This window comes from Aethalodelphis obliquidens, unplaced genomic scaffold (genome assembly GCF_003676395.1).
Source record: "Aethalodelphis obliquidens isolate GAN/ISIS:26980383/991018 unplaced genomic scaffold, ASM367639v1 scaffold85, whole genome shotgun sequence".
In the NCBI taxonomy this organism is placed as follows: Eukaryota; Metazoa; Chordata; class Mammalia; order Artiodactyla; family Delphinidae; genus Aethalodelphis; species Aethalodelphis obliquidens.
The window spans coordinates 4,019,846-4,036,559 of NW_020838029.1; the positions used below are offsets into that span (position 1 = coordinate 4,019,846).

Genomic DNA, 16,714 nt, shown 5'->3' on the forward strand with positions numbered 1-16,714 from the left:
AAAATCAAATATACACAAATAAAAACAAAAGAAAATACAATCTTCATCTATCAAATACAAACATTTTAAAAGCAATGCTCAATGCTGGTAATAGTAGAGTGTAATAGGAAGTAGTAAAAACTGCTCTGTTCTTTTTAGAAAGTAAACAGGTGAGTACATATAAATATGTGCACACATATATACATACAAACACATAAATATGTGTGTATATATGTACATAAACACAAACTATATATACATAAACATATAAAAACTATGTACACATTTATGTACTATACACGTATGTATATATACATATATAGTTATATATATGTACATATATATGTACACATACATATAAATGCATATGAGTGTGTGTAGCACACACACAGTTATATAGACATTCTTCCTGTTTCTCTCCAAGGTTTCCCATCTCAGGAAATGACACCACCACCCACTCAGTCAATCAAGCCAGAAAGTATTCTGATTTCTTTCACTCACATCTCAATCTAATCAATCAGTAATTCCTGTCAGTTTTGCTTCTAAAATATATCTCTAATCCAATCATTCTTTTCTGTTTCTACTACCACCATCTGAACCCAAAGCAACATTTTTGCTTGCCTAGACCACTGCAGTAGCCTCCGAACTGGTTTCCTCAATCCCACTGTTGCCCACTTCCAAGTCCTTCTCCACACAACAAAATCAGCATGTCATATCCTATTTAATACCCATCAGTGATTTTTCTACTTTACTTAGACTAAAACCTAACCCCTTCACCATGCTTACAGATCCTATGCCTTCCTGTCAGATATTGTTTCCTGCCACTCTCACCAGTATCTAAAGGCATTAATCTTTTCATTCCTTGAGCACATCATTCTTTTCTAACTTACGGACTTTGCACATGTGTTTTTCTGTGCCTGGAATGTTCTTTCCCCATTATTCACATTGCCTCATCTTCTCTTTCTTTAGATCTCATCTTAAATGACACTTTCAGAGGTGCCCCTTGACCACTTGATCTAAAGTAGCTGTCTGTTCTTGTTCTTTGTTTTAGTCCTTATCACAACTTATAGTTATTTTATTTATGTGTATCCTTCTTTCCCTTCTGTCTACCCCATGAAAGTATAGTCTTCATAAAGACAGAAACTGAGTCTGTCTTTTTCACTATAGGATACCCAGTGTTTAGCACTGTGCCTGGCACATAACAGAAGCTCAATAAATGCTTATTGGATAAATTAATAAATACTTGTTTGCACATATACATATGCAGATATATACAACTGTGAGCACAGATACACATGTACACAGATATATACATATTCATGTGTAACATGTGTAAACACACATGCACATGTGTACACACCTCTACAAGTACACATGCACAATAGATAGAGAAAGGAATATAACAGATACACAGGGAATTTAGGAGGAAAAATGCCACAATATTAACAGTGATCAGCTCTGTATGGGAGATTTGTTGTATTTGTTTTGTTCTACATATAAGTTTTTATAGCTTTTCTGCAATTGTTTTTTACATTGTTTTCTACATTATTTTATAATAAAAAAGAAAGTTGTTAAAATTCAACATAGTTGTCAAACCACAGCCCGTCATCTTTTATAATAAATTAAGGCTATTTAATTAGAAAAATTTTCAAAAGATGGAAGTAAAAATAGTAGAATGGGAAGTCACTGAATGCAAGGAACATGAGTTCCTAGAACAGTGTCTGGGATATGATGAGTACATTCAGAAACCTTATGAAAGTATGAGAGGAAGGAAGGGAGGAGAACAAGGTAAAATGAAAGGTGACAGAGAAATCAAGGAAGGGAAGGAAGGAGAGGAGGAAAAGAAAGATAAAGAAAAAATCATAGCTATAGAGAGAAATGGGGGAGGAAGGAGTGTGGGGGAGGGAAAAGAAGAGTGAGAGAGAGAATATTAGTGAGAGAGCAAGAGTAACATAAGCCAGTGTGTCTACTTCTGTGACATTCATTACTAAGCACTGACTATCCTTCATATTCTTGGAGACTCCAATTTTATAATCAAAGTTCTCCACATTTACCTGAGATTTGGTAAATATTTTTAGACCATTCATCAACAGATAGAACTTACTGGCTCCACAATATTGAACTTCTTAGACTCCTGAACTTCCTGGATTTGATAAACATAATCAAGGGACGACTCAAAGAAATTGTGTCTCTCCTTGTCCACCTGGAGGTCTGCCTGTAGAAGAAGGGTAACAAATGTCACATAACAGCATAGTCATTCATGTAAGTCAGTTCTTACGGATTCAACAGAATGTTAGGGCTGGAGGAGAATTGTGCCACCAAGCAGTGATCTTATCCCTTTATTTTACAGATAGGGAACATAAAGCCAAGATAGAAAAAGTGACTGATGCAAGATTTCCAGTTTCTGGCCTAACAAGTAAGAAGCTTGGAAGTTATTGTGACCATCCTCATACAAGGAAAAGCTAAGCTGAGAATCAACAACTCTTCTTAGAACCAACAGAGCATTGAAGTCAGAGGAAAAACCACTGCCTCAAAAATTGGATAGAGAGTTGAATATGGAGAATCCAAGCTTGCCAGAGCAGAAGCCCAGAAGCAGAAGCCTGTTGCTGTAACCAGTATCAAACCTTATTTAAGAATATCTCTCTGAAGAAATCCAAAGACAATAGGGAAGACAAAAAACAAAGATACCAGAGGAAATTTTGGCCTCTGACAAGAACAGCTATAGCAAACTAAGCACAGCCTAAATCCTAGTCAGATAAGCATAAAACCTCATAATAATGGCCTTTTTACCTCAGTTCCTTTTACCCAGGGCATCATGTTCAGCTTTCAACAAAATATTACAAGGCATGCAAAAAGGAAAAACAAACCAACAAACACAGTCTGAAGAATCAGCATCAGAATCAGACTCAAAGAAGGCAGAGATGGTGGATGGTGAAATCATAGAACCAGGGATTACAGCTAAAGGCTGTTATGGAAAAGAGGACAATACACAAGAACAGATGGATAATATATAAGCAGACATGAAAATTTGAAGAAATAATCAAAGGGAAATGATAGCAATCAAAAACACTAGCAAAAATAAAGAATGCCTTTAATGGGCTCACCAACAGACTGGGCAAGGCTAAGGAAAGAATCAGTGAACTGAATATATGCCAATAGAAATTTCAAAAACTGAAATGCAGACAAAATGGAATAAAGAAGATAGAGTAGATTATTCAAGAAATGTTGGACAATTATAAAAGGTGTAAGATATGCATACTAGGAATGCCAGAAGGAAATGAAGGAGAGAAACAGAAGAAATATTTAAAGTAATGATGACTGAAAACCTTCTAAAGTTAAACACAGTTACAAACAACAGATTGAGGAAGCTCAGAGAATAATAGCAGGATAAATACCAAAAAATCTACATGCAGGCATGTCATATTGAAAGTACAGAAAGTAAAAGGCACAGAGTAAATCTTGAAAGAAGCAAGAGAAAAAAACACCTTACTCAAAGAGGAGTAAGGATAAGACTTCTCTTTTTTCAAAAAAATGCAAAAAGAGGAGAGTAGAGTAAAATGTTTAAGGCATTGAAATTTTTAAAAATCACAAACTTAGAATTCTGTATCCAGTGACATTATCTTCCAAAAGTGAAGGAAAATTAAACAATTTCACAAAAAACACAAAAACTGAAGGATTTGGTTGCCAGTAGACTCTGAGTCCAAGAAGTGTTACAGTTCTTAAGAAAGAAAATGATATAGGTCAGAAATGTGTACCAACATAAAGAAGAGCACTAGAGAAGCAATGAATGAAGGTAAAATAAAATCTTATATTTTTCTTATTCTTAACTGATCTTACAAATAAGAGTTTGTCCAAAATAATAATTGCAACAATGTATTTGGTGATTAGAGATTATGAAAAAGTGAAATGAATGACAGCAATATTATCAGGGACTCAAGGGAGAAATTGGAAATACTGTTATAAAGTTCCTGTACTACCAATGAAGTAGAATAATGTTATTTGAAAGTAGACATGGCTTAACTGTAAATGCATATTGAAAACACTAGGATAACCTCGAAGAAAGTTTTTTTTTAAAAAAGTACAACTGATATGCTAAGAAAGGACAAAAAATGGAATCATATTACAATTTCCAATTGAAAAAAAGAGAATGCAGAACAAGAATGGAAGACAAAAAAAGGAACAAAGAACAGAGGCAATGAATAGAAAACAGTAACAAACATGGTAGATATCTATCCAACTATATCAATAATCACTTTAAATACACCAATTAAAAAGCTGAGACTGTGAGGACACATAAAAAATAAGAGTTAATTATATGTTATGTATAAGACATCACTTTAAATATAAAAGACAAAGATAGATTAAAAGTAAAGTTATGAAGAGACTTGAATCAAGATGGCACAGTAGGAGTATGTTCATCCCACCATAAACACATCAAAAATATATCTATAATTCTCACTGAAAACTAACTGGAGACTAGCATAAAAACTCCTGTACAACTAAGGCTATAAGAAAGACACACACAGAACTTGGTAGATAGGGAAAAGAAGCAATCAGGTCAGGACTCATGCCCCTGGGAGGGGACTCAGAGGAAAAGGGAGATTACACTGGTGGGGATTCTCTTTGGGGAGTGAGTGGTTCAAGCCACATATTAGGCCCCACAGCCCTGGGGCTCAACAAAGGGAAGACGAGCCCCCTTAGCTGGTCAGAGGACCAGTGGGACTATCAGAAAGGCTGCAGAAAGCCTGGATTCTGCTCCTGAGGAGCACATGAATGCTTGCTTGCTCCTAAAGCAAGGCAGAAAGGGCCGACTGAAACTGTGTGTCTCACTGACTAGTTTCCTGTGACTACCTAGGTGCACACACCAGCCTGAACCAAGAGAAGACTCCAGCATCATTTGCCTGAAGTCACAGCTCCACACTGGACCGAAGGCTGCCACTACCATATAATCCAGCAATTCTATTGCAGGGTATATACCTAACGAAAACAAAAACACTAATTCAAAAAGATACATCTGGGGGACCTTGAAGATGGCAGAAGAGTAAGACGCGGAGATCACCTTCCTCCCCACAGATACAGCAGAAATACATCTACACGTGGAACAACACCTACAGAACACCTACTGAAGGCTGGCAGAAGACCTCAGACCTCCCAAAAGGCAAGAAACTCCCCACGTGCCTGGGTAGGGCAACAGAAAAAAAGAAAAAAACAGAGACAAAAGAATAGGGACGGCACCTGCACCAGTGGGAGGGAGCTGTGAAGGAGGAAAAGTTTCCACACACTAGGAAGCCCCTTCGCGGGCGGAGACTGCGGGAGGAGACTGCGGGAGGCAGAGGGGGGAGCTTCGAAGCCGTGGAGGAGTGCACAGCAACGGGTGCGGAGGGCAAAGCGGGGAGATTCCCGCACAGAGGATCGGTGCCGACCGGCACTCACCAGCCCGAGAGGCTTGTCTGCTCACCCGCCGGGGCGGGCGGGGCTGCGAGCTGAGGACGGAGCGCAGGGAGAGGACTGGGGTTGGCGGCTTGAACATAGCGTGAAGGGGTTAGTGCACCACAGCTAGCCGGGAGGGAGTCCGGGGAAAAGTCTGCACCTGCCGAAGAGGCAAGAGACTTTTTCTTCCCTCTTTGTTTCCTAGTGCGTGAGGAGAGGGGTTTAAGAACGCTGTTTAAAGGAACTCCAGAGACGGGCGCGAGCCGCGGCTAAAAGCGCGAACCCCAGAGACGGGCGGGAGCCGCAGCTGAAAGCGCGGACCCCAGAGGCGGGCGGGAAACGTTAAGGCTGCTGCTGCCGCCACCAAGGGGCCTGTGTGCAAGCACAGGTCACTCTCCACACCCCTCTTCCGTGGAGCCTGTGCAGCCCACCACTGCCAGGTTCCCGGGATCCAGGGACAACTTCCCCGGGAGAACGCACGGCGGGCCTCAGGCTGGTGCAAAGTCACGCCGGACTTTGCCACCGCAGGCCCGCCCCGCACTCCGTGCCCCTCCCTCCCCGCCGGCCTGAGTGCCCCGAATCAGCGGCTCCTTTAACCCCGTCCTGTCTGAGCAAAAAACAGACGCCCTCCAGCGACCTACACGCAGAGGCAGGGCCAAATCCAAAGCTGAGCCCCTGTGAGCTGTGAGAACAAAGAAGAGACAGGGAAATCTCTCCCAGCAGCCTCAGAAGCAGCGGATTAAAGCTCCACAATCAACTTGATATACCCTCCATCTGTGGAATACCTGAATAGACAACCAATCATCCCAAATTAAGGACGTGGACTTTAGGAGCAAGATCTATGATTTTTTTCCCTATTCCTCTTTTTGTGAGTGTGTATGTGTATGCTTCTGTGTGAGATCTTGTCTGTATAGTCTTGCTTCCACCATTTGTCCTAGGGTTCTATCCGTCCATGGTTTTTTCTTAAAATTTTTTTCTTAATAATCAATTTTAACTTTAATAACGTTATTATACTTTACCTTCGTTCTTTCTTTCTTTCCTTCCTTCCTTCCCTCCTTTAGACAACGAATCATCCCAAATTGAGGAGGTGGTCTCTGACAGCAAGATTTATGATTTTTCCCCCTTCACCTCTTTTAGTGAGGGTGTATGTGTATGCTTCTGTGTAAGATTTTGTCTGTATAGCTTTGCTTCCAACATTTGTCCTAAGGTTCTATCCGTCCCCCTTTTTTTTTTCTAAATAAGAATTTTTTAATTCAATAACTTTATTATACTTTATTTTATTTTTACTGTATCTTCTTTCTGTCTTTTTCCTTCTTTCCCTCCTTCCTTCCTTCCTCCCTCCTTTCTATCCTTCCTGCCTTCTTTCCTTCTTTGCTTCTTTCTTTCTTTCTTCCTTCCTTCCTTCCTTCCCTCCTTTCCTTCTTTCTTTCCTCATACTTCTACTAATTCCCTCTACTTTTTCGCCCTTTTATTCTGAGCCGTGTGGATGAAAGGCCCTTGGTGCTCCAGCCAGGAGTCAGGGCTCTGCCTCTGAGGTAGGAGAGCCAACTTCAGGACACTGGTCCACAAGAGACCTCCCAGCTCCACATAATATCAAATGGCGAAAATCTCCCAGAGACCTCCATCTTAACACCAGCACCCAGCTTCACTCAACGACCAGCAAACCACAGTGCTGGACAACCTATGCCAAGCAACTAGCAAAACAGGAACACAACCCCACCCATTAGCAGAGAGGCTGCCTAAAATCATAAAAAGGCCACAGACACCCCAAAACACACCACCAGACGTGAACCTGCCCACTACAGAGACAAGATCCAGCCTCATGAACCACAACACAGGCACAAGTCCCCTCCACCAGGAAGCCTACACAACCCTCTGAACCAACCTTAGCCACTGGAGACAGACATCAAAAACAGCGGGAACTACGAACCTGCAGTCTGCAAAAAGGAGACCCCAAACACAGTAAGATAAGCAAAATGAGAAGACAGAAAAACACACAGCAGATAAAGGAGCAAGATAAAAATGCACCAGACCTAACAAATGAAGAGGAAATAGGCAGTCTACCTGAAAAAGAATTCAGAATAATGATAGTAAGGATGATCCGAAATCTTGGAAATAGAATGGACAAAATGCAAGAAACAGTTAACAAGAACCTAGAAGAAATAAAGATGAAACAAGCAACGATGAACAACACAATAAATGAAATTAAAAGTACTCTAGATGGGATCAATAGCAGAATAACTGAGGCAGAAGAACAGATAAGTGACCTGGAAGATAAAATAGTGGAAATAACTACTGCAGAGCAGAATAAAGAAAAAAGAATGAAAAGAACTGAGGACAGTCTCAGAGATCTCTGGGACAGCATTAAACACACCAACGTTCGAATTATAGGGGTTCCAGAAGAAGAAGAGAAAAAGAAAGGGACTGAGAAAATATTTGAAGAGATTATAGTTGAAAACTTCCCTAATATGGGAAAGGAAATAGTTAATCAAGTCCAGGAAGCACAGAGAGTCCCATACAGGATAAATACAAGGAGAAATACGCCAAGACACATATTAATCAAACTGTCAAAAATTAAATACAAAGAAAGCATATTAAAAGCAGCAAGGGAAAAACAACAAATAACACGCAAGGGAATCCCCATAAGGTTAACAGTTGATCTCTCAGCAGAAACCCTACAAGCCAGAAGGGAGTGGCAGGACATACAGAAAGTGATGAAGGAGAAGAACCTGCAGCCAAGACTACTCTACCCAGCAAGGATCTCATTCAGATTTGATAGAGAAATTAAAACCTTTACGGACAAGCAAAAGCTGAGAGAGTTCAGCACCAACAAACCAGCTTTACAACAAATGCTAAAGGATCTTCTCTAGGCAAGAAACACAAGAGAAGGAAAAGACCTATAATAACGAACCCAAAACAATTTAGAAAATGGGAATAGGGACATACATATCGATAATTACCTTAAATGTAAATGGAATAAATGCTCCCACCAAAAGACACAGATTAGCTGAATGGATACAAAGACAAGACCCTTATATATGCTGTCTACAAGAGACCCACTTCAGACCTAGAGACACATACAGACTGAAAGTAAGGGGATGGAAAAAGATATTCCATGCAAATGGAAACCAAAAGAAAGCTGGAGTAGCAATTCTCATATCAGACAAAATAGACTTTAAAATAAGGACTATTAAAAGAGACAAAGAAGAACACTACATAATGATCAAGGAATCGATCCAAGAAGAAGATATAACAATTATAAATATTTATGCACCCAACATAGGAGCACCTCAATACATAAGGCAAATACTAACAGCCATAAAAGGGGAAATCGACAGTAACACATTCATAGTAGGGGACTTAAACACCCCACTTTCACCCATGGACAGATCATCCAAAATGAAAATAAATAAGGAAACACAAGCTTTAAAAGATACATTAAACAAGATGGACTTAATTGATATTTATAGGACACTCCATCCAAAAACAACAGAATACACATTTTTCTCAAGTGCTCATGGAACATTCACCAGGATAGATCATATCTTGGGTCCCAAACCAAGCCTTGGCAAATTTAAGAAAATTGAAATTGTATCAAGTATCTTTTCTGACCCCAACGCCATGAGACTGGATATCAATTACAGGAAAAGATCTGTAAAAAATACAAACACATGGAGGCTAAACAATACACTACTTAACAATGAAGTGATCACTGAAGAAATCAAAGAGGAAATAAAAAAATACCTAGAAACAAATGACAATGGAGACACAACGACCCAAAACCTGTGGGATGCAGCAAAAGCAGTTCTAAGGGGGACGTTTATAGCAATACAAGCCCACCTTAAGAAGCAGGAAACATCTCGAATAAACAACCTAACCTTGCACCTCAAGCAATTAGAGAAACAAGAACAAAAAAAAACCCAAAGCTAGTAAAAGGAAAGAAATCATAAAGACGAGATCAGAAATAAATGAAAAAGAAATGAAGGAAACAATAGCAAAGATCAATAAAACTAAAAGCTGGTTCTTTGAGAAGATAAACAAAATAGATAAACCACTAGCCAGACTCATCAAGAAAAAAAGGGAGAAGACTCAAATCAATAGAATTAGAAATGAAAAAGGAGAGGTAACAACTGACACTGCAGAAATAAAGAGATCATCAGAGATTACTACAAGCAACTCTATGCCAATAAAATGGACAATCTGGAAGAAATGGACAAATTCTTAGAAATGCACAACCTGCCAAGACTGAATCAGGAAGAAATAGAAAATATGAACAGACCAATCACAAGCACTGAAATTGAAACTGTGATTAAAAATCTTCCAACAAAGAAAAGCCCAGGACCGGATGGCTTCACAGGCGAATTCTATCAAACATTTAGAGAAGAGCTAACACCTATCCTTCTCAAACTCTTCCAAAATATAGCAGAGGGAGGAACACTCCCAAACTCCTTCTACGAGGCCACCATCACCTTGATACCAAAACCAGACAAGGATGTCACAAAGAAAGAAAACTACAGGCCAATATCACTGATGAACATAGATGCAAAAATCCTCAACAAAATACTAGCAAACAGAATCCAACAGCACATTAAAAGGATCATACACCATGATCAAGTGGGGTTTATTCCAGGAACGCAAGGATTCTTCAATATATGCAAATCTATCAATGTGATAAACCATATTAACAAACTGAAGGAGAAAAACCATATGATCATCTCAATAGATGCAGAGAAAGCTTTTGACAAAATTCAACACCAATTTATGATAAAAACCCTGCAGAAAGTAGGCATAGAGGGAACTTTCCTCAACATAATAAAGGCCATATATGACAAGCCCACAGCAAACGTCATCCTCAATGGTGAAAAACTGAAAGCATTTCCACTAAGATCAGGAAAAAGACAAGGTTGCCCACTCTCACCACTCTTATTCAACATAGTTTTGGAAGTTTTAGCCACAGCAATTAGAAGAAAAGGAAATAAAATGAATCCAAATCGGAAAAGAAGAAGTAAAGCTGTCACTGTTTGCAGATGACATGATCCTATACATAGAGAATCCTAAAGATGCTACCAGAAAACTACTAGAGCTAATCAATGAATTTGGTAAAGTGGCAGGATACAAAATTAATGCACAGAAATCTCTGGCATTCCTATACACTAATGATGAAAAATCTGAAAGTGAAATCAAGAAAACACTCCCATTTACCATTGCAACAAAAAGAATAAAATATCTAGGAATAAACCTACCTAAGGAGACAAAAGACCTGTATGCAGAAAATTATAAGACACTGATGAAAGAAATTAAAGATGATACAAATAGATGGAGAGATATACCATGTTCTTGGATTGGAAGAATCAACATTGTGAAAATGACTGTACTACCGAAAGCAATCTGTAGATTCAATGCAATCCCTATCAAACTACCACTGGCATTTTTCACAGAACTAGAACTAAAAATTTTGCAATTTGTATGGAAACACAAAAGACCCCGAGTAGCCAAAGCAATCTTGAGAACAAAAGAAGGAACTGGAGGAATCAGGCTCCCTGACTTCAGACTATACTACAAAGCTACAGTTATCAAGACGGTATGATACTGGCACTAAAACAGAAAGATAGATCAATGGAACAGGATAGAAAGCCCAGAGATAAACCCATGCACATATGGACACCTTATCTTTGATAAAGGTGGCAGGAATGTACAGTGAAGAAAGGACAGCCTCTTCAATAAGTGGTGCTGGGAAAACTGGACAGCTACATGTAAAAGTATGAGATTAGATCACTCCCTAACACCATACACAAAAGTAAGCTCAAAATGGATTAAAGACCTAAATGTAAGGCCAGAAACTATCAAACTCTTAGAGGAAAACATAGGCAGAACACTCTATGACATAAATCACAGCAAGATCCTTTCTGACCCACCTCCTAGAGTCATGGAAATAAAAACAAAAATAAACAAATGGGACCTAATGAAACTTCAAAGCTTTTGCACAGCAAAGGAAACCATAAACAAGACCAAAAGACAACCCTCAGAATGGGAGAAAATATTTGCAAATGAAGCAACCGACAAAGGATTAATCTCCAAAATTTACAAGCAGCTCATGCAGCTCAATAACAAAAAGACAAACAACCCAATCCAAAAATGGGCAGAAGACCTAAATAGACATTTCTCCAAAGAAGATATACAGACTGCCAACAAACACATGAAGGAATGCTCAACATCATTAATCATTAGAGAAATGCAAATCAAAACTACAATGAGATATCATCTCACACCAGTCAGAATGGCCATCATCAAAAAATCTAGAAACGATAAATGCTGGAGAGGGTGTGGAGAAAAGGGCACCCTCTTGCACTGCTGGTGGGAAAGTGAATTGGTTCAGCCACTATGGAGAACAGTATGGAGGTTCCTTAAAAAACTACAAATAGAACTACCATATGACCCAGCAATCCCACTACTGGGCATATACCCTGAGAAAACCAAAAGTCAAAAAGAGTCATGTACCAAAATGTTCATTGCAGCTCTATTCACAATAGCCCGGAGATGGAATCAACCTAAGTCCCCATCATCGGATGAATGGATAAAGAAGATGTGGCACATATATACAATGGAACATTACTCAGCCATAAAAGGAAACAAAATTGAGCTATTTGTAATGAGGTGGATAGACCTAGAGTCTGTCATACAGAGTGAAGTAAGTCAGAAAGAAAAAGACAAATACCATATGCTAACACATATATATGGAATTTAAGAAAAAAAAATGTCATGAAGAACCTAGGGGTAAGGCAGGAATAAAGACGCAGACCTCCTAGAGAATGGACTTGAGGTTATGGGGAGGGCGAAGGGTGAGCTGCGACAGAGCGAGAGAGAGTCATGGGCATATACACACTAAAAAACGTAGTAAGGTAGATAGCTAGTGGGAAGCGGCCGCATGGCACAGGGATAATGGCTCGGTGCTTTGTGACAGCCTGGAGGGGTGGGATAGGGAGGGTGGGAGGGAGGGAGACGCAGGAGGGAAGACATATGGGAACATATGTTTATGTATGACTGATTCACTTTGTTATAAAGCAGAAACTATGAAAAAAAAAAGCAGAAACTAACACACCATTGTAAAGCAATTATACCCCAATAAAGATGTTAAAAAAAAAAAAAGAAGAAAAAGAAAGATACATCTACCACAACATTGATAACAACATTATTTACAACTATCAAGATATGGAAGCAAACTGAGTGTCCATCAACAGAAGAAGAAAGAATAAATAAGATGTGATACACACACACACACACACACACACACACACACACACACACACACACACAATGGAATATTACTCAGCCATAAAAAAGAATGAAATTCTGCCATTTGCCACAACATGGATGGACCTAGACAGTTTTATGCTTAGTGAAATAAGTCAGAGAAAGACAAATACTCTATGTTATCACTTATATGTGGAATCTAAAAAATAAAATAAACAGATGTATATAACAATACAGAAACAAACTCACTAATATAGAGAACAAACTAGTGGTTACCAGTGGGGAGCAGGAAAGGGGGAGGGGCAATATAGGGGTATGGAATTAAGAGACACAAACTGCTATGTATAAAATAAATAAGCAACAAGGATATACTGTACATCACAGGGAAATATAGCCATTATTTTGTAATGACTTTAAATGGAGTAGAACTTTAAACATTCTGAATCATTATGTTGTACACCAGAAACTAATATAATATTGTAAATCAACCATACTTCAATTAAAAAATAATTTTAAAAATTTAAACATTTTTCAGAGTAAAGGTATGAAGAAATATTCCATGCCAACAAAAATCAAAAGAAAGCTGGAGTAGCTCTATTAATTTCCAAAAAAGGAGACTTCAGAGAATTGAAAGCTATCAGGAAAAAAAAGGGGCATAACATAATAATAAATAGGTCAATTCTGAAAGAATATATATCAACCCTTATTATGTATAACAGAACATCAAAACACGTGAGGCAAGATCTGATAGAAATGCAAGGAGAAATAGATGAGTCTACTATTAAGAGTTGGAGACTTCACCATTCCTTTACCAATAGTTGACAGATCGAAGAAGCAGAAAATCAGTACAGGTATACCTCATTTTATTGTGCTTCATTTTATTGTGCTTTGCAAATATTGTGTTTTTTACAAATTGAAGGTTTATGGCAACACTGCATTGACTGATGATAGTTAGCAATTTTTAGCAATAAAATATTTTTAAATTAATGTATGTACATTTTAAAAAATATAATGCTATTGCTCACTCAACAGTCTACAGGATAATGTAAAGATAACTTTTACATGCATTGGGAAACAAAAAAATCATGTGACTCATTATATTGCAATATTCACTTTATTGCAGTGGTCTGTAGCCAAACCCACAATATTTCTGAGGTATGCTTATGAAGACATAATTGAACTGAACACCCCATCAGCAAGTAGATGTAATCAACATCTATAGAACACTTCATCCAACAACAGCTTATTTTCAAGCTAACACAAAAGAATCACCAAGATCAATCACATTCTGGGACATACATCTGAACAAATTTAAAAGAACAGGAATCATACAAAGTATGCTCTCAGATCACAGTTAAATTACACAGAAATCAAAAACCAGAAATAGCTGGAACACACCAAAATACTTGGAGATTAATCAGCACATTTCTAAATGACACATGGGTCAAGGAGGAGTCCTTAAGAAAAATTAAAAAGTATTTTCAAATGAAAATGAAAATACAATTTAATATTTGTGGGATTCAGTGAAAGCAGCACATAGGAACTGAATCAATAATTAATAGCCTTCCAAAAAACAAAGCACTAGGCCCAGCTGGGTTCACTGGTGAATTCTACCTGACATTTTAAGGAAGAAATGATACTAAATTCTACACTCTCTTCCAGAAAATAGAAGCAGAGAGAATATTTCCTAACTCATTCTCTAAGGCCAACATGACCCTGTTATCAAAACCAGACAGAGATATTACAATACAGAAGAAGTACAACCAATCTCTCTCATGAACATCGAGGCAAATATTCTCAACAAAATATTAGCAAATCAAATGCAACAAGGTGCAAAATAATTATAGACCAGGACCACGTGGGATTTATTCCAGGAATGCAAGGCTGGTTCAACATTCAAAAATCAGTTGATGTAATTAATCACATCAAGAGGTTAAAGAAGAAAAATAATATGATCGAAGAGATGTAGAAAAAGCGTCTGACAAAATCCAACACACATTCATTCATGATAAAAACTCTCAGCAAACTAGGAATATATGGGAATTTCCTCAACTTGATAAAGAACATCTGCAATAATCCTGCAGCTAACATCATACCTAATGGTGAGACACTAGATGCTTTGCCTGTAAGATTAGGAATAACTATGAAAATCATATTGGAATTCCAAGCTATTGCAATAAGACAAGAAAATGAAATAAAAGGTATATACGTTGGGAAGGAAGAACTAACACTGTCCTTTTTTGCACATGACACAATTATGTATGTAGACAACCCTAAAGAATATACAAAAATCTCTTGGAACTATTAATGAACTATAGCACAGTTTCAGGATACAAGGTTAATATACAATAGTCAATTGTTTTCTTATATGCTAACGCTGAACATTCAGAATTTGAAATTTAAAACACAGTATCATTTACATTAGAAGAAATAAATGAAGTATTTAGGTATAAATAAAAAAATATGTACAGGATACATTGATGAATACTACAAAACTCTAATGAAATAAGTCAAAGATCTAAATAAATGGAGAGATAGTCCACGTAAATATAGGAAGACAATATTATCAACATGTCTGTTCTTCACAACTTGATCTATAGATTCAATGTAGTCCAATTCAAAATCCCTGCAGGCTATTTTCTAGATATCAACAAAGTGATTCTAAAATTTATATGGAGAGGCAAAAATATCCAGAATAGCCAACACAATACTGAGGGAGAAAAACAAATCAAAATATTGACACTATCTGACTTCAAATTACTGGTAAGTTATAGTAATCAGAACAGTATGGTATTGGTGAAAGAAAAAAACAAATAGATCAATGGAATGGAATTGAGAGCATAAAATAAATCCACATAAACATATTCAACTGATCTTTGACAAAGGATCTAGGAAAATTCAATAGAGAAATGATAGTCTTTTCAAAAAATGGTGCTGGAACAACTGTATATCCCCATGCCAAAAAAAAAAAAAAAAGAATCTAGAGACAGACCTTACACCTTGCATAATAATTAACTCAAAATGGATTATAGAAGTAAATGTAAAACACAAAACTATAAAACTCCTAGAATATAACATAAGAGATATTTTAGGTGACCTTGGATTTGGTGATGACGATTTAGATATAACACCAAAAGCATGATCCATGAAAGAGAATATTGATAAGTTTAATTTCATTAAAATTACAAACTTCTGCTCTGTGAAAAATTCTGTTGAGTGAAAAGATAAGCCACAGACTGGAAAAAAATCTTTGTAAAACATATCTGATAAAGGACAGGTATCTAAAATATACAAATAGCTTTTAAGATACAATAATATGAAAACAAACCCAATTGAAAACGGGCAAAAGATTTGAACAGACACCTCACCAAAGAAGATCTACAGATGGCATATAAAAAGATATTCTGCAACACACGGCATTAAGAAAATGCAAATTATAAAAGTAATGAGGTATCACTACACACCTACTAGAATGGCTAAAATCCAAAACATAGACAACATCAAAGGCTGGCTATAGCGTGGAGCGAGAAGAACTCTCATTCACTGATGGCAGAAATAAAAAAATAGTACAGCCACCTTGGAAGATAATTTGGCAGTTTCTTAAAAAGCAAAATATACTTTTACCATGCAGTTCAGTAATTGTGGTCTTTGATATTTAACTGAATTATTTGAAAAGTTATATACACAAAACCTGCACACAAATGTTTATAGCAGCTTTAATAGTAGTTGACAAAATTTGGAGGATTCCAAGATGTCCTTTGATAGGTGAATAGGTAAACAAATTGTAATACATCCACACAATGAAATATTAGTCAGTGCTAAAAAGAAATGGGCTATCAAGCTGTGAAAAGACACAGAAGAACCTTAAATGCACATTTCTAAGTGAAAGGAGCCAACCTGAAAAGGCTACATGCTATATAATTCCAACTATATGACATTCTGGAATAAGCAATAATATGGAAACCATAAAGAGATCACTGGCTACCAAGGGTCAGACGGGGTATGGAACGAGGAAGTGATGAACAGGTGGTGCCTAGGGATCTTTAGGGCAGTG

At 37.6% G+C, this 16,714-nt stretch overlaps 1 protein-coding gene across 3 annotated transcripts in view; it reads right to left on the reverse strand.

The window, feature by feature from the left end:
• Window positions 1-16,714, reverse strand: part of OPHN1 (oligophrenin 1) — a 582,946-nt gene that overhangs the window by 247,130 nt on the left and 319,102 nt on the right. For 2 of the 3 annotated variants that reach the window (XM_027093626.1, XM_027093625.1), the window contains exon 7: window positions 2,084-2,194. The exons of the other annotated variant lie outside the window; for it this stretch is intronic. In XM_027093626.1, coding sequence (XP_026949427.1) covers window positions 2,084-2,194 — 111 coding nt within the window. The remainder of the gene's footprint in view (window positions 1-2,083; window positions 2,195-16,714) is intronic. 3 annotated transcript variants of the gene reach the window in all.